Here is a 24,160-nt window from a genome sequence, read left to right on the forward strand (position 1 = left end):
AGGACGTGTGTGGGTTAGTCGCTCAGTCGTGTCCAACTCTTTGCGACCCCATGGACGGTAGCCTGCCAGGCCCCTCTGTCTGTGCAATTCTCTAGGCAAGATCTCCTCCTCCAGGGGATCTTCCTGACCCAGGAATCAAACCTGCGTCTCCTGCATTGCAGGCAGATTCTTTACCATCTGAGCCACCAGCCAAGCCCCCTGGATGACCATGCCCTAATTCTTAGGATCTGTGAATATGCTTCCTTAGACGGCCAAAGGGACTTTGAAGATGTAATAATTACAGTCATGGAGCTGAATTATCACGGTGGGTCCAATCTAATCATGTTGCCCCTTAACATAGAACGTGCCCTGGCTGGAGTCAGAGATGCAGCAGGAGAGGAGGCAAGCTTATAAAAACATCAACCAGGTAATATTCCCTCCCAGCCTAAGAAGGAATCAGCAAGCTGTTGCTGACTCTCAGATGTATAGGGCCCACATGCAAGGACCACAGAGTAGCCTCTAAAAGGTAAGGGTCACTGTTGGCTGACAGCAAGGACACAGGGACCTCGAGCCAAGAGCTTCAAGGACCTGGATTAGCCAATGATCTGAACGGGCTTTGAAGTGAATTCTTTCCCAAAGCCTCGAGTGAGGCTGATGCCTCCATCTCAGCCCAGCAAGACTGGTGTCAAGACTTCTACCTCCAGACCTGTGAGATAATAAACGTATTGCTTAAAACAGTTTCTTTTGTGGTCATTTATTACAAGAGGAAAAAAAAACCCAAAAAACTAAATACAGAGGCCAAAAGAAAACAGGCAGTTAAAGGTCAGGTCAGCTTCATCAAATGCTGCCGAGAGTCCAGTAACTACAGGACAAAGAGGGGTCTAATGGATTTGGCAACAACAAAAGTGAATGGTGGCCTGAACCCCGGGAAAGTGGTATTGGAATGGAAAAGAAAATGAAGAGTGAGGAGGTGGAGACAGGATAGTTGAGAAAGCCTTTGCAGCAACCCTTTTGATAAGTTTTTCCCAGGAAGAGGAGGAATGAGGCCACCTGTAGCAGGAGGGAGATTTGGGACAAAGCGAGGCCTGTTTGTTTTTAGGTGGGGGACTTAGGGACACACCTAAGCGAAATAAAATGATCCAGTGGCCAAGGCAAGATGGGTGCAGGAGAGATGGGATGCTCAGTGGTGCCCAGTCCTCAGCTTGGCAAGAGTGGGAGGAGGTAAGGAACAGGTTGGAGCGGGTGGGATCCCGGGCCGTTCTCCCTTTGTACCAGGAGCACACAGGTGTAGCAGACTTGCTGATAGCCTGGGGCAGGCCCAGCATCGCCTTGCTTTTGCAGGAACTGGGCAGTTTGACTTTAAAGTGCTGTCTGCCTCTTACGTATCCCTGGAGCCGGAAGGAGAAGGAGGGAGGGTTGGAATCACCCACATCCGTGGTCCTGACTGTTCCAGCAGCCCCGCCCCCACGCCGCATCTGAAGCCTTGTCCTCTGCTGCGTGTCCTGCCGGCCACGTGTCCGCAGCTTGGCCATCACGTACCCGGTGGCTGATCCTCAGCACCTGCACATCCCGTTCCCTGTACCCTCGCCACAAGCTGCGTCATGCTCCCCGGGCCCCGCCACGTGTCCCGTGGTGCGCCACGTGTCCCGTCATGCCCCACGCGGCCTCAAGTAGCGCGGGATCCAGCTCTGTGCGCGCCCCACCACTCCCCACTCCCGCCACGTGCCCGGTCACGTGACCTGCCAGGCGTCCGCACACGTGGCCTGGCGCACTCCCCTAGCGCCCACTGGCGGTTGGCGGCGGTTGAAGCTGAGCGATGAGCGTCTCCTCGCGGCCCCTGAACGGATTGTCACGGTTGGACGCGGAAGACCGGGTATAAAAGGGCCACCGCGTCGCTGTGGGGCATCGGGCGGCGGGGCGTAGGGGCAGGTGGCGCGGAAATGGGGGGCAGCACCCGGAACCCGGGAGTCTTGCAAAGAGACGACTCCCCCAGCCAGGTGAGGGCCCGGGCGCTGGGGAGTAAGGGTTGGTTGGAGCCGCCAGAGTCAGCGTGCCCGTTCAGGGCTCTGAGGTGGTGTGTTTCATCCCCCATAAGTCTCCGTACCAGCGCTTAAGTCAAAGGATGCTGGACATTTCGGGGGACCGAGGCGTGCTGAAGGATGTCATTCGAGAGGGAGCTGGAGAGCTGGTGACACCGGACGCCTCCGTGCTCGGTATGTATGGCGGCCGGGCCCGGGTGCCGTCTGCCCTGGAAGGCTGGCGGTGCCCAAGGGCTGCGTTTCAAGGGATAAGCGAGGGAACCCATTACCCCTTTGTGTGAGACGGCAGTGAACAGGGGCTCTGGGAGGCCCAGCAGCCCAGCTCTTGAGCCGCGCCGCCAAAGGGCAGGCATCTAAACGCTGAGGCAAAGCTTTTCCCAGTCATGGGATGAGGGGTGGGGGTCAAGTTTAAGGTACTTAACGTTGTTTCTGTGTGACAAAGAGATTTGCTATGGAGGCATGAGTGTCTTGTCTTTTCCTAGTGAAATATTCTGGATATCTGGAGCACATGGACAAGCCTTTTGATTCTAATTGCTTTAGGAAAACGCCTCGGCTCATGAAACTTGGAGAGGGTAAGTTCAGATGAAAGTGTTGGGGACTCAGCCCTGTCAGACTGCGACTTCTTGGACCTCTGTCCACGGAATTCTCCAGGCAAGAGTACTGGAGTGGGTTGCCATTCCCTTCTCCAGGGGATCTTTCCCACCAAGGGATTGAACCCAAGTCTCCTGCGTTGCAGGCAGATTCTTTGCCATCTGAGCCACCAGGAAGCCCAAGTTCAGATAAGGAGCTGGGAAAAAAGAAGTTGCTTGGGGGAACTGATGCAGGGCAGTGCCCGAGGACCGGAAAACTGTTCAGGGCACTTGAGTCTGTTTTTCTGAGGCTGGGTTTTGCTAAACCAGCCGTGTTGTCTTCCACACTCTCCTCTGAGACCTAGGTATTTGGGAGATGGCTTACCTGGCAGGGTTATCTTTGCATTTGTGACATAACCAGGGGTGCTACATATTTCTTGGTTTATTATGAAGACATTTGTTGAATGATCATTCCATAAGGCAGAGCGAAAAGAAAGGACGTACTCATATGGTTAGAAAGGCTGTGACCAGTGTTGTAGAGATTGACACACTCCAGACAACTAAGCTGGTGAAATTTGGGGGCGGTATAAGCAGTGTTTGGTGGGAATGCTTAATGAAGGCACAGTTCGTTCCAGCTGGGAATAGTTCACCTCAGATGGGATATTTGAATGAGCCCTGAAGTTTGAATAAGAGCTCAGAGTAGAAGCTGGGCATGAGTGGGTAGGAGAACACATTGCAGGAAGAAGGAACCACGTGAACAAAGACGTCAAGGCCAGGACACTGCAGAGGCTGGAGGAGTCTGGGGGTGGTGGCGAGTTGGGACGACAACGCAGGAGGCTTGGGGATGCCTCTCGGAGAGATGTGGATGTGAAGGGGGAGGCCGTGGGGGGCAGTGGGCCAGCTTCCACCGTGTTTTTTGTCACTTCTTCCAGATATCACACTGTGGGGCATGGAGCTGGGCCTTCTGAGCATGCGGAGAGGGGAGCTGGCCAGGTTCCTGTTCAAACCCACCTATGCTTACGGAACGCTGGGCTGCCCTCCCCTGATCCCCCCAAACACCACCGTCTTGTTTGAGATCGAGTTGCTCGACTTCCTGGACTCTGCTGAGTCGGACAAGTTTTGTGCCCTCTCAGCCGTAAGTTCTGGAGCACAGATGTTAGCACTTTGATAGAGGGATGGGTTTGTGTTTCAGGTAATTATCCTACCCCACTGATGATCATCAGCCCCAGGGTCTGACCAAGGCTCCGGTGTGGAGAGGTGGAGGGGAGGAGTATCTTACCACTCGCTAGTGTGTGTCTAAGTGCTGCTGGCCCTGATGTGTGGGTACCTGTGCTCGGCCAGGGTTATGGACCAGCAGGTTGAGCTGACCTTTGTCACCATTTGCCTAGGTCTCCCTGAAAGATAGTATTTGCTTCTCAGTGCTGTTTGGTTTTCAGCAAGTCAAGCATTGGTAGCTCATAACTAGGTTGACCATGTAATTTGTTGTCCAACCCAGGACCCTTGAGAAGGAAAGGGACTACTAACTTATGGGATACGAGGACACAGGGTATAAACTGGGATAGATGGCCTCTGTCTTAATGTAACTTTAAAACCGCCTTTCCTCTGTAGCTTCACATATAACTCACCCCGTACAGACGGGGCTTCTAATCATCAGCAGTGACGTAAGCTCCTTGTCCTGCTGTCTTACCCTGGCTGTACATGTGGCCTTAGATGTCCACCCCGGGTTCACATCTCTGTATGGTGTCTCCCTGGCTAAACTGTCACCACCACAAGGGAGAGACACTACCTTTTTCTCATCTTTTCACAAAACAGAGGTTCTTGCAGATAACCTGGGTCCCACCTCTTGTGTGCTGATTTAGAATGTTTAGGGGTGGGGCCAGAGAAGGCAATGGCACCCCACTCCAGTACTCTTGCCTGGAAAATCCTATGGATGGAGGAGCCTGGTAGGCTGCAGTCCGTGGGGTCGCTAAGAGTCGGATACGACTGAGTGACTTCACTTTCACTTTTCACTTTCATGCATTGGAGAAGGAAATGGCTACCCACTCCGGTGTTCTTGCCTGGAGAATCCCAGGGACGGGGGAGCCTGGTGGGCTGCCGTCTGTGGGGTCACACAGAGTCGGACACGACTGAAGTGACTTAGCAGCAGCAGCAACAGGAGTGGGCCCAGGACGTCTGTTTAAAAAGAGGCTCCACTGGTGATTCTGACGTGTACCCAGGGTAGAGCATCATGGTCGGAAAGACGGGCGGAGCTCTGGGCAGACCAGGGCTGTCAAATGCTTGCTGGATGAGTGGTTGCCATGAGACCTGAACTCTGTGCTTGGCAAGTTCCATCAGTTTCTAATTCTATGAGAAACTGTTTCTTTAGGGAGCATCTCTGGGTAGGTCTAAACTAGTGGACTTCCCATTTGGCCCTCATCCGTAAAACAGCAGTAATGGCATCTACCTGCTGTGGCTTCTGTTGGGATTCAGAGATGACTTGTACCTAGGCCCCTAGCCCAGTGCTCAGCACACCTGCGGCAGCAGAGGTCATAGTCTAAAGGAACAGACCTAACAGCTGTAGTGAGCCTGGCGTTGTGGCCGTGGGGCTTTCAGTTTCCTTGCTGACATCCTTGTCTTTGATCCTTAGGAGCAACAGAGTCAATTTCCACTTCAGAAGGTCCTAAAGGTGGCAGCTACTGAACGAGAGTTTGGCAACTACCTTTTCCGCCAAAATCGTTTCTATGATGCCAAAGTGAGATATAAACGGGTAAGACTGCTTCAGAGTGTGAGTTTAGACCCTGGAAACTTCCTTCTTTAAGAGAGAGAGACTTTATCTCTGTCCCTTCTTCTCCCCTACAACGTTAAGAAAAATCTTAACCTAAAAATCCTCATGCCGGAGGGCTAAAAACTGGGGGAGAGGACGCAGGGTTTAAGGGAACCTGGTGATGTTTGAATATGGATGTGGTTTACATGAGTGTGTTCAGGTTGTGATCATTCATCGAGCTGGACGCTTGCTTTTGTACTTGACTGTGTATTTCAATACAAACTTTTAAAAATTCTCTTTCTAGTTTTGGGTCCTCTACCAACTGACTTCTCTACCCCATTTGCCATGTTCATTTCCTGTCTTTTTGACAGTGGACATTCATCTGAATCTAACGCCATTCTTGCCAAGCTTCTGATTGTCATTTGGCTTCCTGTGGAGGTTCTGCTGACAGGAATCCGCTGTTTGCTTTGTAACGCGGTCACGAATATTATGAGTACTTTCTGTGTGCCCAACTCTGCCCCCTAGGCTATAGAGGCAAACAGGATACAGTTTAGGGGCATTCTGATTTTTGTCTCATTTGCATAGTGAGCCTAAACATTCAGGATTTGCATTCAGCTGTAAACCACAAAATCCTGAAAAAGTTTTTCAAATAAACTAGTGATGTAATTTTTCTCACATAAGAAGGGAGGCACTTCAAGGACAGCATAAACAGCTGTTACACAAAGCCATCAGGGAACATTCCAGAGATCTCTCTGATCAGCTGCCCTTAGTGTGTCTTTGTTGTCTTTCTCCTTCTCAAGATGGTAGTTCAACCTGCAGTGTCATGTGATCATCTGGGCAGGAAGAAGGGAGGGAAGAAGAGTCTGGTGTGTGTATTCATATTACAAGCTTTCCAGAATTTCTCCTAACCCGACTTCTCATGATATCCTATGGTGAATGTCCATTTGCCCTTAGCTGTATGCAGATAGGAAGCTGCAAAGTATGGTTTAATTAGTACGTTGCTGCTTTGAATGAAATGGAGGCTCTGTTGGAAGAGGAGGGAAATATATGTTCTCTTTCTCTCTTTCTCTTAGCATAATACCCTCTAGGTCCATTTGTGTTGTCATAGATGGTGAGGTTTTGTTCTATCTTATGGCTAAATAATATTCCATTATGTATATATACCACATCTTTAAATATTCATCTGTTGGGCACTTGGGTGGTGGTGTTCAGTCACTAAGTGGTTTCTGACTGTTAGTGACCCCATGGACTGCAGCACGCCAGGCCTCCCTGTCCATCATCAACTCCCAGAATTTGCTGAAACTCATGTCCATTGAGTCGGTGATGCCGTCCAACCATCTCATCCTCTGTCACCTCCTCTTCCCTGCACTCAATCTTTCCCAGCATCAGGGTCTTTTCCAGTGAGTCGGCTCTGGCTACTGTAAATAATGCTTCAGTCAACATAGGGTGTATATATCTTTTCAAATTAGTGTTTTTGTTTTCTTTGGACAAATACCCAGGAGTGGAATGCTGGATCATATAGTAATTCTGTGTTTAATTTTTTGAGTAACCATACTGTTTTCTGTAGTGGCTGCATCAATTTATATTCTTGCCAGCAGTGCCCAAGGTTTTCTTTTCTCACATCCTGCCAACTCCTGGCTGTTTGCTGTCTTTTTGATAATAGCCATTCTGACAGGTGTGAGGTGATACCTTACTGTGGTTTGAGTTCCATTTCCCTGATAATTGGTGGTGCTGAGCATCTTTTCATGTGCTTCCTCACTGTATATATATCTTCTTTGGAAAAATGTCTATTTGGATCCTCTGTTTATCTTTCAATCAGTTGTTTATTTTTTAACGTTAAGTTGTATGAGTTCTTTGTATATTTTGGATAAAATGCCTTATTGGATATATTGTTTTGCAGATATCTTCTCCCATTCATTGGTGGCCTTTCTTCTTGTTGATAGTTCCCTCTGCTATGCAGAAGCTTTTTAATTTGATGTAGTTCCATTTGTTTATTTTTGCTTTTGTTTCCTCAGCCTGAAGAGACATACCCAAAAAAGTATTCCTAACATGGGTGTCAGAGAGCATACTGTCTGTGTTTTCTTCTAAAAGTTTTTTGGTTTCAGGCCTTACATTTTAAGGGCTTCCCTGGTGGCTCAGATGGAAAAGAATCCGCCTGCAATGGGGAGAGACCTGGGTTTGATTCCTGGGTTGGGAAGATCCCCTGGTGGAGGAGGGCATGGCAACCCACTCCAGTATTCTTGCCTGGAGAATCCCCATGGACAGAGGAGCATGGTGGGCTCCGGTTCATGGGATTGCAAAGAGTTAGACACGATTGAGCATAGCACACAGCCTACGTTTTAAATCTTGAAATTGTGTGTGGTCTGAGTAGGTAGTCCAGTTTGATTCTTTTGCCTGTAGCTGTCCAGTTTTCCCAGAGCCATTAATTGTTTACTGTTGTTGAGATATAATTCACGTAGCATAAAATTCACACTTTTAAGTGTACAGTTCAGTAATTCTTAGTTTATTCACAAGGTTGTGCAGCCATTACCACTACTGAATTCCGGAACACTCCATCACCCCCAAAAGAAACCTGTTAGCAGTTACCATTCCCTCCTACACCCCCTGTTTTACTCTTTCTGTGGATTTGCTTATCTGGGATATTACGTGTAAATAGAATTATGAAACACGTGATCCTTTGTGTTTGGTTTCTTTCAGGAAGCAAAATGCTTTCAGAGTTTATGTTCTAGCATGTATTAGCAGTTTATTCCTTTTAAAAAATTTATTTTTCAAATTGTGGTAAAATGTGCCAAACATAAATTTTACCATTTTAAGCATTTTTAGGTATACAACCCAGTGGCATTAAGTACATTCAGAATGTTGTGCGACCATTGCCACTGCCTGTTCCAGAACTTTATCATCATCTCAAACAGAAGTTCTTTATCAGTAAACAGTAACTCCCACTTCTCCTGCCCCCAGCTTCTGGTAACCTTTATTCTATTTTCTGGCTCTATGAATTGATCTATTATGGGTACTCATGTAAGTGGAATAATAACAACATTTATCCTTTTCTGTCTGACTCCTTTCACTTAGCATGATGTTTCAAGTGTCATCCACGCTGTAGCATGTATTAGTATTTCATTCCTCTTTATAGATGAATAACATACTCTTGTGTGGATCTTACTGGGGCTTCCCTGGTGGCTCAGACAGTAAAGAATCTGCCTGCAATGTGGGAGACCCAGGTTTGATCTCTGGGTCAGAAATTGCTTTTCCTTGGAGAAGGGAATGGCTTCCCACTCGTTTTCTTGCCTGGAGAATTCCATGGACAGAGGAGCCTGGCAGCCTGAGCCTGTCGGCTGTAGCCACGGGGATCTTGCTGCCTCTTGTGTGTGTTCATCAGTTGGTGGGCATTTGGGTTGTTTCCACTTTTTGGCTATTGTGAATAATGTTTCTATGAACACTTGTTCACCAGTTTTTGTGTGTAGACTGATGTTTTCAGTTCTTTGGGATACATGGCTAGGAGCGCAATTGCTGGGTCATATGGTGAATCTGTTTAACTTTTTGAAGTACTGCCAAATTGTTTTCCACGGTGGCTATTCCCACCAACAATACAAGGCCCAGTTACTCCACATCCTCACCCACACTTACCTTCCTTTTTTTAAGGTGACAGACATCCTCGTGGGTGTAAAGTACTGTGTCATTGTGTTTTTGCATCTCCCTGATGGCTAATGATGTTGGGTGTCTTTTCATATACTTATTAGCTATTTGTGTATCTTCCTAGGAGAAATATTTATTCAGATTCTTTGCCCATTTTAAATTTGGTTGTCTTTATTGTTGAGTTGTAAAAGTTCTTTATTCTGAATACTAAACCCTTATCAAATGTGATTTGGAAATATTTTCTCCTATTCTGTGATTGTTATTTTACTTTTGTACATTGCTGAAAAGGAAAAGATGTCTTTTTATTCAAAAGTCAAAATAAATCATCTGAAGGCATGGACAATGACCGCAGTAAACCATTATATGTTGTCAACCGAAACCGGTAACTGCCTGTTATAATGATTTTTCTTAAACATCAGTCAACCTTCAGTCATTTTGTTCTTTCACTTTTTTGATAGTGTCCTTTGAAGCACAAAAGCTTTTAATTTTGATTAAGTCCTGGTAATTTATTCTTTAGGTATTTGTGCTTTCGTTGTCAGAATTTATCTAAGACTACAAAGATTTACACCCATGTTTTCCTCTAAGAGTCTTTCTTACAGTTAAGCTTTCAGGGCCTGTGGTCTATTTTGATTAATTGTATGTTGTCTGAGGTAGGAGTCAACTTCATCCTCTTGCTTGTTGACGTCCATTTGTCACAGCACTATCTGCTGAAAGGCTACTCTTTCTCCATTGGGTGGTGTTGGCGCCTTGTTACTAATCAGTTGATTCTGGATGTACATAGGTTTGTTCCTGGACTCTCCATCTGCCTTGTTGGTTCTGTTCTCTTGACCTATGTGTCTGTCTGTATGGGTACCACACTGGCTTGGTAGTAAGCTCTGAAATTAGAGAGTGTGAGTCTTTCAACTTGGTTCTCTCTCTGACCACCCCGCCTTCACCCCGCCTTTTTTAAGTGTTAGGATCCCATGAATTTCTGTATGAATTTTCAGATCAGCTTGACCATTTTTGCAAAAAAGGCAGTTGAAATTTTGGCAGTGGTTGAACTGAAAATGTAGAGTAATTTGGGCACTGTTGCCGTTTTAACAGAATTAGGTGTTTGGATCTGTGAACATGAACTGTCTTTCCATTTACTGAGATCTTCTTTAATTTCTTTCAATAACGTTTTATAGTTTTCAGTCTATAAGTATTGCACTTTACATTTATTGCCACTTATTTTATTCTTTTTGGTGCTATCATAAATGGAGTTTTCTTAATTTCATTTTTGGATTGTTGTTAAAGAAATACAGTTAACTCGTATATTGATCTTGTGTCTTGCAACTTTGTGAACTCATTTTTTAGCTCTGATTGTGTGTATTCTTAGGGTTTGCTGTACATAAGACCACCTTCTCTCGACCACCTGTCTCTTCCTTTCTGCAGGCCTTGTTGCTCCTCCACCGGCGAACAGCGCCCCCTGAAGAGCAGCACTTGGTGGAGACCGCCAAGCTGCTTGTTTTCCTCAACCTGTCCTTTACTTACCTGAAGCTGGAGCGCCCCACCATGGCCCTGCGCTATGGAGAGCAGGCTCTGATCATTGACCGAAAGAATGCCAAGGCCCTCTTCCGCTGTGGACAGGTGAGCGGGGGCGGGGGGCAGGGACCTGGGATGGAATGCTCGAGGAACGGCCACAGTGGCGGTCAACTGTGTTACTGCCGCAGTGCACTTCCCTAAAGTGTACTTGTAACATGTTGTCCTTTGGGCAGGCTTGTCTCCTTATGACTGAGTACCAGAAGGCCCGGGATTTTCTAGTCCGAGCCCAGAGGGAGCAGCCCTTCAATCACGACATCAATAACGAGCTGAAGAAACTGGCCAGGTGAGACCACTGTTTGCAGGAGTACAATCAGAGAAAGAAATGTGTGGTGTATCTGCCGCTCTGGCCTGTTCACTTGGGTAAAGAACTGTTTGATGTTGCCAAGCCCATGTGAGGAGGCAGCGCCCCCTAGAGCTGGCTTTAGGAAGTGCTCAGCTCTCTAAACCCGCAGCTCCGGAGAGGGGGCGTAGGACAGACCTCCAAACCACACATGTCTGGACCGTTGCCCACCTCCCTGTCCTCCTCACCAGGCAGAACCCTAAAGAGGTGGCCAGTGTGATTTTTAGAAAGGGCAGCATTCTTCAGATTTTCTTCCCTGCCGGCTGAGAACCTCTGTTCTCAACTGACTGCAGGAAAATGTCTTAAAGATGCTGGTTTGATCTGAAATGGCTCTTTCAGATCTGAGTCATTCCCTAAGATGACACTCTTGTTACCCAGGTGATACCGATACCAGTATCTCAGTAATGTAACTTTTTCTGATTGTGGAAGCTACATATTCATTGTAGAAAACTTTGAAAATTTCAACATAATTCTATCGCCTCATAACCACTGGTTTTTTTTTTTTTTTTTTTTTTTTTAAGGTGTTCTTTTGTTTCTCTTTATTGGTGAGGTTTCTCTACTTATGTTAACATTTTTAAACGTTTAATCCAGATTGCTATTTTTGGTTGTGCTGGGTCTTGTTGCTGCGAGCAGGCGTTCTCTAGTTGCAGCGAGTGAGGACTGCTCGCTAGTTGCAGCACGAGGTGGTCTTTGCAGTGGCTTCTCTCGTTGCAGACACAGGCTGCAGGTGTCAGGCTTCCGTAGTTGTGGCACACGGGTTTAGTTGCCCTGAGGCATGAAGGGATTGAATCAGCGTCCCCTGCATTGCAAGGTGGATTCTTAAGCACTGGACCATCAAGGAAGCCCTAAAGCTTTCTTGACATTAAAAAAAAAGCACAAGGTGTGTGTACCTCCTGCTTGGATCCAGCTATTTGCATTTCAGGCCTTGAAGACTTACAGAAATTTCCTTTCTGGTATTTATAAATATCCTGTTAAGAAAGGTGTAAAAATTTTGGAATCTGACCATTCTTTAGCAGGAAAATCTCAAGATAAGTGAGAGATCTCTGAGTATGAGGTGTTGCTCAGATGGACGCAGCCGACAGCCTCTCTGACAGCAGCTCCCAGCCTTCGAGACTGCTGTCTTTGCAGATGGTGGGCTTTTTGTCCAAGGGTTTCCTGAACAGCCGTCTGGGGAGCCCCGCCATTCCCCTCCTCCTCCAGCATTGTTTCCACCCCCTCCTGATTGGGTTTGAGGCCTGCTGAAGTTGTGGTGTTTCTGGCCCTGAGTGGAGAATTCTAGCCGCCAGGTGTCATTTCCCATAGATACTGTGCGTCTCTAACGACTGGGTATTTCTCCCTGCAGCTATTACAGGGACTACATGGACAAAGAGAGAGAAATGTGTCACCGGATGTTTGCTCCTGGTGACAATGGCTCTACAGTAGGAGAAAACTAAAGGTAAGCTGACACACAAAAAGCTTCAGGATGAACCCATCGTCAGGTGAAAATACCGTTAACTCAAAAATGCATTTAATACGTCCTCCTGGAACATTGTGGTTTAGCCTCAGCAGTCTTAAAGGAGTTCTTTTTTAAAAATAATTCTGTGTGTTTCTGGCCGTCTGGGTCCTTGTTGCTGCATGGACTCTTCGTTAGTTGTGGGAGTGGGGCTACCCTGTAGTTGCGGTGTGGGCTTCTCCTTGCGGGGCATGGGTTCTCGGGAGCATGTCTCTTTGGTAGTTGCAGCCTGTGGGCTCAGTAGCAGTGGCTCCTGGGCTCTGGAGCACTGGCTCAATAGTTGTGGCACACATGCTTGTTTGCTCCACGGCATGTGGGATCTTCCTGGACCAGGGATCGAACCCGTGTCTCCTGCATTGGCAGGCAGATTCTTTACCCATGGCCCAACGGGGAAGCAAGCCCCAGCCTCTCCAGTCTTGATCACTCTCAGAACACTAACGTTAGGCTACAATTGGGCCAAATCAATCCACAGAAAACCTGTTTTATAATAAAGTGTTGACTGGTAATTTATTGAACACTGTACTTACAGCAAGCCAGAATGGTTGTCTGGGTTCAGAATGCTGTCAGGCTATCGGTTGTTTACCCTCATGATCACGGGACCGACGGGAGCTCTGGCTCACTGCCCCGCATCAGGAGAGCCCATGGGGCTGCGTGCTGCCAGGCCAGGAAAAGATCTGAATTCAGAATTTCATGTATAAACATCACTGCTGAATGAGTATCGAATTTGCACCATCATATGGTAGAGAGTTGTGAGTCAGATTGTCGTAAGCCAGGGGCCATCTGCTGTCTGAGTGAGAAGGTGGGCCGTTCTCCTCGGTCCCCGAGTGACAAATGCTGCCCACTGGGAGGAGAGGAGCCCTCCCTCCTGGAGCCATGGGCGGCTGTGGTGCAGAGGCGGCTGTGGTGCAGTGGGCCTTCTCGGAGGGTCACAGAAGCCTTGGAAGGTCCATCCAGGGCTTGGGCTAGATTCATAGGTTTGAGAAGCCTTAAGCTTAAACATCCAACCGGTCCATCCTAAAGGAAATCAGTCCTGAATATTCATTGGAAGGACTGATTGAAGCTGAAACTCCAATACTTGGGCAACCTGATGCGAAGAACTGACTCATTTGAAAAGACCCTGATGCTGGGAGGGATTGGGGGCAGGAGGAGAAGGGAACGACAGAGGATGAGATGGCTGGATGGCATCACTGACTCGATGGACATGAGTTTGAGTGAACTCCGGGAGTTGGTGATAGACAGGGAGGCCTGGTGTGCTGTAATTCATGGGGTCACAAAGAGCCGGACAAGACTGAGTGAACTGAAGCCTAAACATGAAAGCAGAAATGTTTCATGGCTTTTATTCACCTCCTTCGCAGTAGTGAGGCTATCCTTATAGTTATTAATGTGATGGTTTATCTGGGCAATGAAGATGATGCTTTATCTGTTTTTTCCCCCAAACCTGAAAGCCTCCAACCTCACCTTCCATTGAACACATTGTTAATGATGATTGATCCAGATGTCGAGGGTGGGGACGGTTGGTGACCACTTACTCCGAGAACTAGAGACAGAAGGTGCTGGGGCAGCTGGGGGCGGACGCCCGGTCCTTCAGCAAACACACCCCACCGGGGGTTACACACCGGGTTCTGGTTTCTCCAGGACTGCATGACGTAACTCTCTTGTCTGGTTTACTCTTACTTCAGAAAATTAATGGAAACAAAATCACCTGCCTTAAACACCTGCTTGGCTTGAGTAGATAGCTCTGCTCTCTTGAGAGAAGTCAAACAAGAGGCAACAAGAAAACAGCTGCCGGACAGGCTCATGGTGATAAATCTCTTCTTTGTTTCCTGCTCTGTCTCTCTACAAAAGAGGCATGGGAGAAGGCAGTGAAAAGGCCCATTCAGTCCAGAGTTTTCTCACGAGTGATCTGTACACTCTTGTCTCTGCTCCATCAGAAAGAGGCAGTCGGTGTCACACGTCAGCATCACTGTCACTGCTGACCATGACCCTGTGACCCTGGCCTTCAGGCCTTGTGGGGACACTGGTGTATTCGCAGCTCCCCTGAGCTGAGCTGTGAGCCAGATGACCATTGGTGTCTGGCAGAAATGGAGGCGCAGTGGCTTTTCACCATGACATTTTGGACCATGAGCTGGCAGGTCCTTCTGCTTAATGAAGATCCTGTTCTTCCCAGGTCTGTCCTAGAAACAAGGCCTTGGAAACCCAACAGGACAGGTTTCCTCTCTGTTGCCCTCACCTCCCACCTCTCTGCATCTGGGAGACCTTTTTTAGCTGCCGCTTCTGAGATGGCTTCTGGGGTGTCCCAAAGTCTCGAGCCTGTCTGTATCACCAGCAGATTGCCACTGCCATTGAGACTGTAACGCATTTTAACTTTTGTGTCGTTCATCGTTTCTCGGCTCGCCTTTTGTGTGTTGTACTTGTACCTGGCTAGTCACTTCAGACATCTAGCTACTGACTTTTCTCTGTCTTGTCTTCTGAAATGTTTGTTTCTTCTGGTGGAACAAGAGTCCCCTCAATTATATTCTCTCAGCCTCTGGTGATAGTAGACTTAGTTTTCTGAGGTCAGTGGGCCATGTCTCTTTCACCTTTGTGTTTTCTAGCATCTGGAACCATGCCTAGCATGTGATTGGCACTCAGTAAAGGGTGGCTGGATCAGGTATGAAATAGCCGAAACACTGGCCTCACCTCCTTGAATCCTTGCCTTCCCAGCTGACTCCTGTATTGGCTCTCAGGATTCATGTTCTTGCCAATAGCAGAAAACCATCCTTAACAAGTGTTCACTGCAGAAGAGGTTTGCTGAGGGGACCCTGGGGGAGCCTACAGGATTTGGGCAGAGGCTGAGCACTCAGAACTCCTCGGGTAGAGATGGAGGGCCTTGGGGAGTCCGTCCTTCTTCGCTGCCTCCTCTCCTGCCCTGAGGAGGCCCAGGCGTCCGTCCCCACAGCCTTTCTATACAGAGGGGAATTCCTAACCCACACTGCCCTCCTCTTCCTGAGCCAACGCAGCTCCAGTTTGAAAAATCCTGAAGCAGGACTCTGGCTGGGTTTGGAGGGTGTGGAGTCCCAGTTATCATGTCATTTCATCCACAAGGATTTCCCTGCGTATCTCTAAAAGATAAGGGCCACTCTTGAATTTTTCTTTCATTCTCAAATGCTTGTCTTTCTGCTCATTTGCTTTTACTTTTCTCTTTTCCATGTTGCAGACTTTCCACAAATGGTTCGTGTTTCTTGGCTGCTTATTCACATTTAAGAATGAAACAGTAAGACAATTTGACCAGGGGCTCTGTTTACCTGGGCAGGTCTTCTCAACTCATCCTTCTTAATTTAAGGCTGAATAGATGGGTGCCAACCGAAATGCTTTGATATCCTTAAATACCACAGGGAGGAGCTTTGCATTGGGTTCCAACTCCTGCTGCTGCTGCTAAGTCGCTTCAGTTGTGTCCGACTCTGTGCGACCCCAGAGACGGCAGCCCACGAGGCTCCCCCATCCCTGGGATTCTCCAGGCAAGAACACTGGAGTGGGTTGCCATTCCCTTCTCCAGTGCATGAAAGTGAAAAGTAAAAGTGAAGTCGCTCAGTTGTGTCCAACTCTTAGCGACCCATGGTGGGACTGCGGCCCACCAGGCTCCTCCCTCCATGGGATTTGCTAGGCAAGAGTGCTGGAGTGGGGTGCCATTGTCTTCTCCCCAACTGCTACACTAGCTTATAAATTCTGTATTATTTTAATCTGCGTATCCTCAATTTCTAGTGAGACTGAGCACCTTGGCGTATTTATTGGGCCATATATTCTTTGTGCATGTTTCCTGTTGTCCTTTGCTCACTCTTGGGCGTTTTCTTCACTGGTTTGTAAGAACCCTTTTCCTGTGATGGCTGTTTACTACATGTCTGTTACGTACGGTCACATATTTTCCTCTGGTTGTTTTGAGTATCTACACATTTCTGTGTTTGGCTGCTTTCTGTGTGGTCTCTGGAATCCACCCTGTGCTCGCACTTGGCCTGTGGGAGTAAGCAGAGGTCTGTCATGAGTGAGCAGGAGAGCTCAGGGTGTGACGGGCTTGCTGATAGCTTTTCTTGGAGTCTGAGCATCAGTCTGTGTCCACAGTGCTTTGTAATGTCCATAAGCCCATTTAATCTTCCCAACATATTTTAAGGGAGAAATTATCTCTCTTTTACAGATCAAGGGGAGGAATAAAGCTCAGAAAATCAGACCCTTTCCCTGTGAAGGTCTTTGTGTGTGTGTAAACAACTGTGACCATTTTCATTTGATTTGAAATGTAAACCCCCAGATGCTGTCCAAGGCTTTGAGTACATCCAGCTTCTCTCTCTAGCTGGGGTGTAATCACTGATTGCTCAGGGATCTTTTTTATTCCTTTCTTAGGTGTTTATGAATTTCCTCCCTCTTCTCTGCTCTCCATACTTAAGAGAAGCTGAAGCCTTTAGGCTACAGAATTAAGAAGATCGAGCCATGTTGCTTGGCCAGCCTCAGGGAAAGAATATCCTAACAGATTTTTGAAAGTGTTTTCTGGAAAGTCAGAGCAGCTCCCGAGAGGCTCAGGTAGAAGTAAAGGCTAGTAATAAGCTCCTGTAGTTGAGGTTCTAGGGTTCCTTTAGTCCTGGTTCAGAGAGTGTCGGCCAGAGTGAGCCCTGGAGCTGCAAGCTCCACAGAGCTCAGTGCCGAGGCTCGGGGGTCCTCTGGGGTCAGGGGTTCCCTTGTTCCAAAACAGCCTTCCTGTGTCCGGCCGTACTGGTCAGTTGCCAGGAAACCCTAGGAGCAGATCATCATCCCTCATAGTGTGTGACCAGATTCAGACAAGAATCTGCTTGATCCTGTTCTTCCGAAAGGGATTAAGGAGAAACTCAAATCCACTGTAGAGTCTATAAAGGTATTTCATGCCTCCAATTAGACGCGTCTGAGTCCTGAATAAATAGGAACTTGCTTCAATGTATTTTTGTGATTTTGTATGTTGTCAATTCTGACTGACTTTCCCTGCATCTCCACTTCTTTTACTCCTCCCAACAGAGGTGTGTTTTCCTGGGAGTAACTGGGCATCCATCCTCTTGTTGGATGAGGGTTGTGCCATTTTCCAGGCAGACTATTAGGTAGTCTCCTGATCTTTCGGAAGTCTGTGAAATGCCTTTTCCTCCAGCTCAGGAGATGTCTGACGTCATCCCTTTGTTGTGTGGACTGTAAATACTCCGCGTGGGTTGGCGCCTCTTGACGGGCCCCTTCCTGGGCAGTGCTTCCGCTGGTGGTTTCTTCGGCCCCTTCGCCCTCTTCGCAGCCCCTTTCGGCAGCCATTGTTGTTGCTGTTGTTCAGTTGCCAAGTCATGCCCGACTCTTCGTGACCCCATGGACTGCCCACGGCAGCCTTCCGTGTCTCTCACCATCTCCCAGAGTTTGCCCAAGTTCATTCATGTCCATCGAGTCAGTGTGATGCCATCCAACCATCTCATCCTCTGTCGCCGTCTTCTTCTGCTTTCAGTCTTTCCCAACATCAGGGTCTTTTCCAGTGAGTCGGTTGTTCTCATCAGGTGGCCAGAGTATTGGAGCTTTAGCATCAGTTCTTTCTAAGAGTATTCAGGGTTGATTTCCTTTAAGATTGACTGGTTTGATCTTCTTGCTTTCCAAGGAACTCTCAAGAGTCCTGACAGCCATAACAGGCCCCGAACCCCATTGCCAACTGAGGTTTACTTCTGGGCTCTTAGTGAATGAGGTATCAAAGAAGACTAGTTAAATTCAGGAGATAAACTACGTTCCTTTTTCTAATCTTCAAATCAGTAATTTATTGAAGTGCCCTTACCTTTCCGTATGGGGGCTGAAAAATGGGAAATCTGGATTCTCAGACTTAGCTTGTTTTCTGCGACATCAGCCAAGTCATTGAACCCCTCTGGGCTGCAGTCTTGCCATCTGTACAATGTAGCGATCAGATCTTTAAGATCTCTCTGTACCTCCTTCGTTCCCATCAGATGTTGGCTCAGTCTGTTTTTAATTTCTTGGATTCATGATTACCTAATTTTGAATAAGCCATGTCTCTAGGCCTGTGTAACCCAGAACCTGACTTAGATAAATAAGGATACAGGCACATAGTGAAAGAAGCGAGCATCAGTAGCAAAGAATTAATGTGAAGTCACCTGGGAGGAGATGTGGAGAGAGGATGGACTCTGGGAGCACAACATGGAACCAAGAGGACAGGCTGGGAGCCGGGGGACGAGTGGGAGCTTTAGCTGGGAAGGCTCTGGTGGGCTTCAGGGAGCCACGCACCAGCCCCTGAGTAGTTGCGTGTCCTGCACAGAGATAAGCGGCAGCTGCTGTCGGCTTCACAGCGGGGTCTCTGACACCAGGAGAGGCAGAAACAAAAACAGAACAAAAGAAATCCTCTAGGGGGTGAATTTCACAGAGGAGTGACCAGCAGTGTCACGCCCACCAACACAAAGGACAAGGACTGAGAAATAACTCGATCATTCATCCGCCAGTGTGGATGGTGGGAATGCAGGCAAGACCAGGAGCCTACCCCCTGGGCGTACTGAGAGCGGGAAGTGCAAGGCGGGAGCAAGCCAGTACTGCTGGCTCAGCCTCCTCAAAACCATTGGTGGGGCCCTCCCCAGGGACTTGGACTCAGCAGCTTGGCTGGGGCCCCACACTTGCTGTTTGTAACGAACTTCCAGGTGATATGGACCAGCTGGTCCGTGGAGCACAGTAAGGTAGATGGCCTTCTCAAGACATCCTCATGAGAAGAGGGAAGGAGTGGGTGCAGGGCAATTAGAAACGTAACACAGTGGATTTGTTTGGAAACGAGGGTGGCCATTGGGCAGCACCTCTGACCCCAGTTTGTCACGTATTCTGCTGTCTTCCATTCGTGCTGTGGCAGCTGATGGCCGTGAGCGCTGACAGGTGTCATCGGAGGAAGTGTGCTGAGTCCGGGGCCACCCCCCAGGTCAGGGCAGAGGCCTGGGCGCGCTCGGGTTCAGTTTACACCTAGAAAGGCTGGGCTTTGGGGGACCACTCAGCTCGATGCGTGTTCCCAGCAGGAAGGGAGCGCTCCGTGATGCCTGTCTCCCACCAGTGCTGAGAAGTAGAGAGAAGTAGTTGTGTGGGGGTGCGGACCAGGGACGCTGAGGGGACTACAGCAGGAGGAGGCCGTGTGGAGCAGGCCACCAGCGGCCGGACCAAGGTGGGGAGAGGCAGATGAGGCGGCCGGCAGTGAGGACTGGCTTTGCACGGCGGGGGGAGGGGCAGGAGGGGGACCGCCGAGGCCAGAGGGCACAGCCAACTGGTGGGGTGGCCGAACATCACATCGTGGAGTACGTGAGGGGGCTCGGGCTTCTGGGAAAATTCTTCTCTCTCAGTTGGATGTTTGAGATACCCAGACTAGGTTATTCCGATTGAGTGATGCATTTTGAGTTAGAGAACTAGTTAAGTGGATTCAGGGAGGGTCTAGGAATCTTCACCTTTTTGTGCATTATCTGGGACTTGAAGAGGGATCTACAGCTTTTACCAGTTTTTCAAAGGCTGTATGACCCACAAGAGGTGAAGATCCATTGTTCTAGAGGTTTCTCAAGACACTGTTCACGTTTGCCCGCTCACTGTGGCTCACAGGCTCTAGACCAGGGCTGTGGGTGGGCAGGGCTGGTCCACAACGCCGTGGGAACTCCTTTTATCTGCCTGGCCCTTGGCCCTTTACCCTAGGGTTTCAGACAGAGACACCCCAGGCTCTGCAGCCTCCGGCTCCAGGTCCCAGGATTACATCACTTTCCTGTCTTCTCGTTACTTTCTCACACTCTTCTCTGATTACTGCCCACTATTCTGTGCAGCTACTGTGGACACCGATCATATCATTGCTGGAGTTTCTATTTCACAGTGACTGTGCCTTTTCCCCAGGCCTGGGGTTCACTCTCCTCAGAAGCAGCTTGTTTAGTATTAATATATTCAGCTGGAGTCTGCCCTCCTGGACCTTTGTCTGTGTTCCCTGCCCGAGTCTGACTTCTGTCTTTGTAGGTCTCCTGGCTGATCTTTGCTTGACCCCCGGGTACATGATGGCTTTCTCTTTGCCTTTTGCTCCTTAGTATGCAATGAGTATTGGATTTTCAAAATGAAACGTGAACTTTTTTATTTTGATGCATTTTCGTTCATGCTAAAGTGTCCCTTTTTATTAGTTTCAAATTGAAAATTCTGTTGACTAAACTTCACAAACCCCAGTGTCTGATCTTGGACATTCTCCTTGCCCACCTGCATCCTCGAGCGCACATGTTTGTGCTGCGTGAATATTGAATACAGGGCTGATTTCTACAGTCAGTGCATGGGACACAGACTGGATTGAGTTTTTGTTTTCATTGATGATTAGTAAACTTTTTATTATGGATATTTTCAAACCTATTCAGATTTAGAAAGAATAGCATGACAGTGTGGTCACCAGCATTCTGCTCTTCTGTTTCTTCTACCACCCCCCTGCCCTGTAACTTTTTGTCAGTATTTTAATTTAAATTATAAAAATGCTACGTGCTTATGGTTTTAAACCAGAAGGTGGAGAATAAAAGCTCCCTGTCCCCAAACCTGTTTTCTAGAGGTAACCACTGACGTTTCTTAAGTGTCCTTCCCAAAGCATTGCTGTGAATATTCAGGATTGTGGGTGTCTGTGTAATCTTCCACACAAATAGAAGTATACATTTTGTACCATAATGCAGTTTGGGTGTTTTCTAGGTTAGCATACAAAGAGCTGCCTCATTTTAAGAAAACAACTCGGCGGCATTCCATCCTAGGAGGGAATCATCATCTTCCTAACAGTGATTGATAGGCGGACAGACAGATGACATGGTTACCCCTCAGCTGAGTTTTCTCTGATGTTTGTTTAAATGTCATGTCACTGGGTAATACACGTGTAAGTTCAACTGATCCAGGAGTCACTAAAGTGACCGCTCAAGCGTCTGTACCAGCTTATATCCCCTTTGGTGCTGTTGCTATTCCATTATTTAGCTTTGCCATCATGAGTACTGTTAGATGTCTTAATCTTTGCCAGTTTGGTGCATCCAAAATGAGATCTTGTTATTAGTGTTGACTGTCCGTGGTCAAGCTTCTTTTCAGATGTTCAAGTATCCTTTCTATAAATTGCCTGTTTCTCTGTAACCAAACACCTTTCTGAGTTTTTCAGGTTTGGGGTTTTGTTTTGGGTTTTTTTTTTGATAGTAAAATGTCGGTTGCTTCCCTGGATACTCTAGGCATATGATCGTCACATTCAAGTAATGGTAACTTTGTCCTCTGATTCCCACCTTGTCTCATCTTACTCAGAGCCCATCTCCCTCTGTGGGCTGATACTTCCAGAATAGCGTTAGATGGTGGTGACGGATCAGCACTGCATCTTTCGTGACCACAGTGGGTGGACCAGTTGCTGCTATACTGCTCAGCATGATCCAGGCTTTCAGTGAAGATACAGTCTTCTTTCTGTCATGCTAAGGAAATGTTTTTATACTCAAGTTTCTGTCAGGAATGATTGTTATCAAATGCCTTTCTGTCACAAAGATAAACAAGCTTTTTTTTAACCTTTGACCTATTATTGTGGTTTATAATGTTGAATCTTTGCAGTAGGGCCTTTGCACTGACATTCCTCCAAGCCCGAAAGCCCTTCTGACTATTCAGAGCTCAGTCTACTTAAATGTCGCCTCCTTGGAGAGGTCTTTCCAGTTACTTTATGTTAAATAACAACTGACGTCCTTCTGTGTCCCCATAGCCTGCTGATTTTTCTTCACAGCAGTTACGTGTTTTGGTTTATCTCTTTATCCCACTGAAGAACGTCCCAGGAGGTTTGTCAGCTTCATTTCACTGGTGCCGTGTTTTTCTGTAATGTACTATAAAGGGCAGCCAAGCAGGCTTAGTCAGCAGGGTGCCACAGCACTTAGAGGCACAGACAAGCACTCTTCCTGGTAGATTTAAATGACCAGCAAGATGGACATCCTAAGAAAGCACTGGCCTCCTCTCCTGCCTGCACTGGCCCACCTGCTTCTTCCCAGGGCTTGGCTTGAGGGGACTGTCTCAAGCAGGTGTCTCTCCCCCACTCAGAAGCTGCTGTTCAGCAAGACAGCAATGAAGGATGTGTTCTTAACTGTGACCCCTCCCCCAGCCCTGGACACCCACACACACCAGGGCCCCAGGCTGGGCCGGCGCGTCAGCCAGCACCCACCTCTGTGTCCCAGCATTTCCCACGGCTTTGGGCCCAGCTGGGAGGCAGTGATGCAGAGCCATCACCGCAGAGCCCTCAGTGGGTGGTCCTACCAGCTTTCGTTGTGTTCCCACCTTCAGTCGAGGTCATACTGGTCTTGCGACAGCTCAGTGAAGTATATCCTATAGGAATGTTTGATAGGTGAGGAAGCAGGAGATACAGCTGGCCCAGGATCACAGAGCTGGAAATAGTGGGACCGGGAGTCCACTTGGATCTCCTGGCCCTGGATAAACTACCACACTATGTCCCTGCTGCCAGCGCCCGTGTTACCCGCCTCTGTGGTGAAGCCAGCTGTCCTGTGGAGCTGTCTGGGTGAAGCCTGTCCAGGCGTCTTGTCTGGTTACATCCCTAGTGGTCAGTGCTGCCCAGTGTGTGTCCCAGGGGTTTCACATGTCCCCCTGAAAGCAGCCGCTTGTACGTTTGGCCCTTTGAGAGTGCTTTTGACATCCTCGAGTGGTTGAGGATGTGTAGCCCTTGTGGAACAGTCGAGATGGACCAATGAGGAGATTGCCCACACTCAGGAGTTAGTCATCTGTTTGGGGGCTTCATCTGAACAGTAAAATTGATCTGGATGGTCTCAGGGGCCCTTCTGTTCTGCTTTTCTGAGATGGTGTTCTTGAAGTTTCAAAGCCACCTTATTGACAGGTCACCATTTCCCTGCACCCACCCCTTAGGGCCCTTGCCCCCAGGGCATCTGTCTGTCCCTGGTTCCCGCCTGGACTCAGACCCGGGACTGGCTCTGGCGCCCTCTGGGACAGCTGAGTCCCACTCTGTTTCTAACTGCTGTGTTTGATTCCTAGATTTCGCAGCTAATGACAAGTGAGAGAAGCGAGGCTGCCCGGAGTTCTCCATCGTTATGGGAGGTGGGCAGAGCGCTTTCCGGAAGGATCTCCTCAGGGCAGACTGTGTGCTCGACCTGCTTGGAAGAGGGGCTGAGTTTCTGCAGTCCAAGGCCACGGCCCCGTCTGTGACTGACGCTGCTGAAGTGTTTTCACAGCTGCTGCTTTCTGTTTCACGTTTTCATGCAAAGGAGGTGAAAGGGTAGCTACTGACAAGTAGGAGAATGCTATTTTTTAAGGCAATTGCTTGTTTTTTCAAATAGAATTAGTCCTTGGCTTTTCTCCAGTCCCAGCCCCCTTCCTGCTGCTCTTGTCCCTGGGTGAATACAAATAGGGATTGCTTTGTGTATTTTGTAGGGCTCTCAGTTTTGAAAAGGGAGAATTATGTTACAGATGTTTTTTTTGTTGTAAGTAAATAAAACACTTCCTTGTCTTTGCAAGATCCAGTGTAAATTGTGTTGAGTTCAACTAAACTTACGAAGTCAGTAGGTAGGGTAGAGGGACAGCTACTCACTGAGACCAGTTGGATCAGCGAGAGTGCGAGTTGGGTTTATTTTCTGGAGCCACAGCAGTTCTTTTTGACCTAAGGGTAAATGCTTGTGCGTTTGCATTGGGGTTCCCTTGAAATCTTCTCCCTTCCATGGGGAGCTGTTTCAAGAGAGTTAATTGGAAACCTGGGAGCCAGCCGGTCCTCCTGCCCTGTTGTGGACTGTGAGTCTTGCAAAAATGTGTGTGTGTTGAGGTGTCACAAAGCCA

At 48.1% G+C, this 24,160-nt stretch overlaps 1 protein-coding gene across 1 annotated transcript; it reads left to right on the top strand.

Annotated features, from left to right (window-relative positions):
* Positions 1-1,687: 1,687 nt before the first annotated feature.
* FKBP6 (FKBP prolyl isomerase family member 6 (inactive)) lies at positions 1,688-23,816 on the top strand. The gene is made up of 9 exons (XM_005892839.3): positions 1,688-1,852; positions 2,075-2,192; positions 2,501-2,590; positions 3,520-3,722; positions 5,214-5,333; positions 10,380-10,574; positions 10,703-10,812; positions 12,212-12,304; positions 23,366-23,816. Exons 1-8 carry the CDS (start codon positions 1,796-1,798, stop codon positions 12,300-12,302), a joined length of 984 nt encoding a protein of 327 aa, XP_005892901.1. The 5' UTR covers positions 1,688-1,795; the 3' UTR covers positions 12,303-12,304; positions 23,366-23,816.
* Positions 23,817-24,160: the final 344 nt, after the last annotated feature.

This window comes from Bos mutus, chromosome 25 (genome assembly GCF_027580195.1).
Source record: "Bos mutus isolate GX-2022 chromosome 25, NWIPB_WYAK_1.1, whole genome shotgun sequence".
NCBI lineage: Eukaryota > Metazoa > Chordata > Mammalia > Artiodactyla > Bovidae > Bos > Bos mutus.

Excerpts from the sequence above, each read along its gene's own strand:
- FKBP6 (XM_005892839.3), top strand. The coding sequence starts at position 1,796 with ATGAGCGTCTCCTCGCGGCCCCTGAACGGATTGTCACGGTTGGACGCG. Across the intron at positions 5,334-10,379 it reads CCAAAGTGAGATATAAACGG|GCCTTGTTGCTCCTCCACCG; the intron begins GTAAGACTGCTT and ends TCCTTTCTGCAG. Across the intron at positions 10,575-10,702 it reads CCCTCTTCCGCTGTGGACAG|GCTTGTCTCCTTATGACTGA; the intron begins GTGAGCGGGGGC and ends TCCTTTGGGCAG.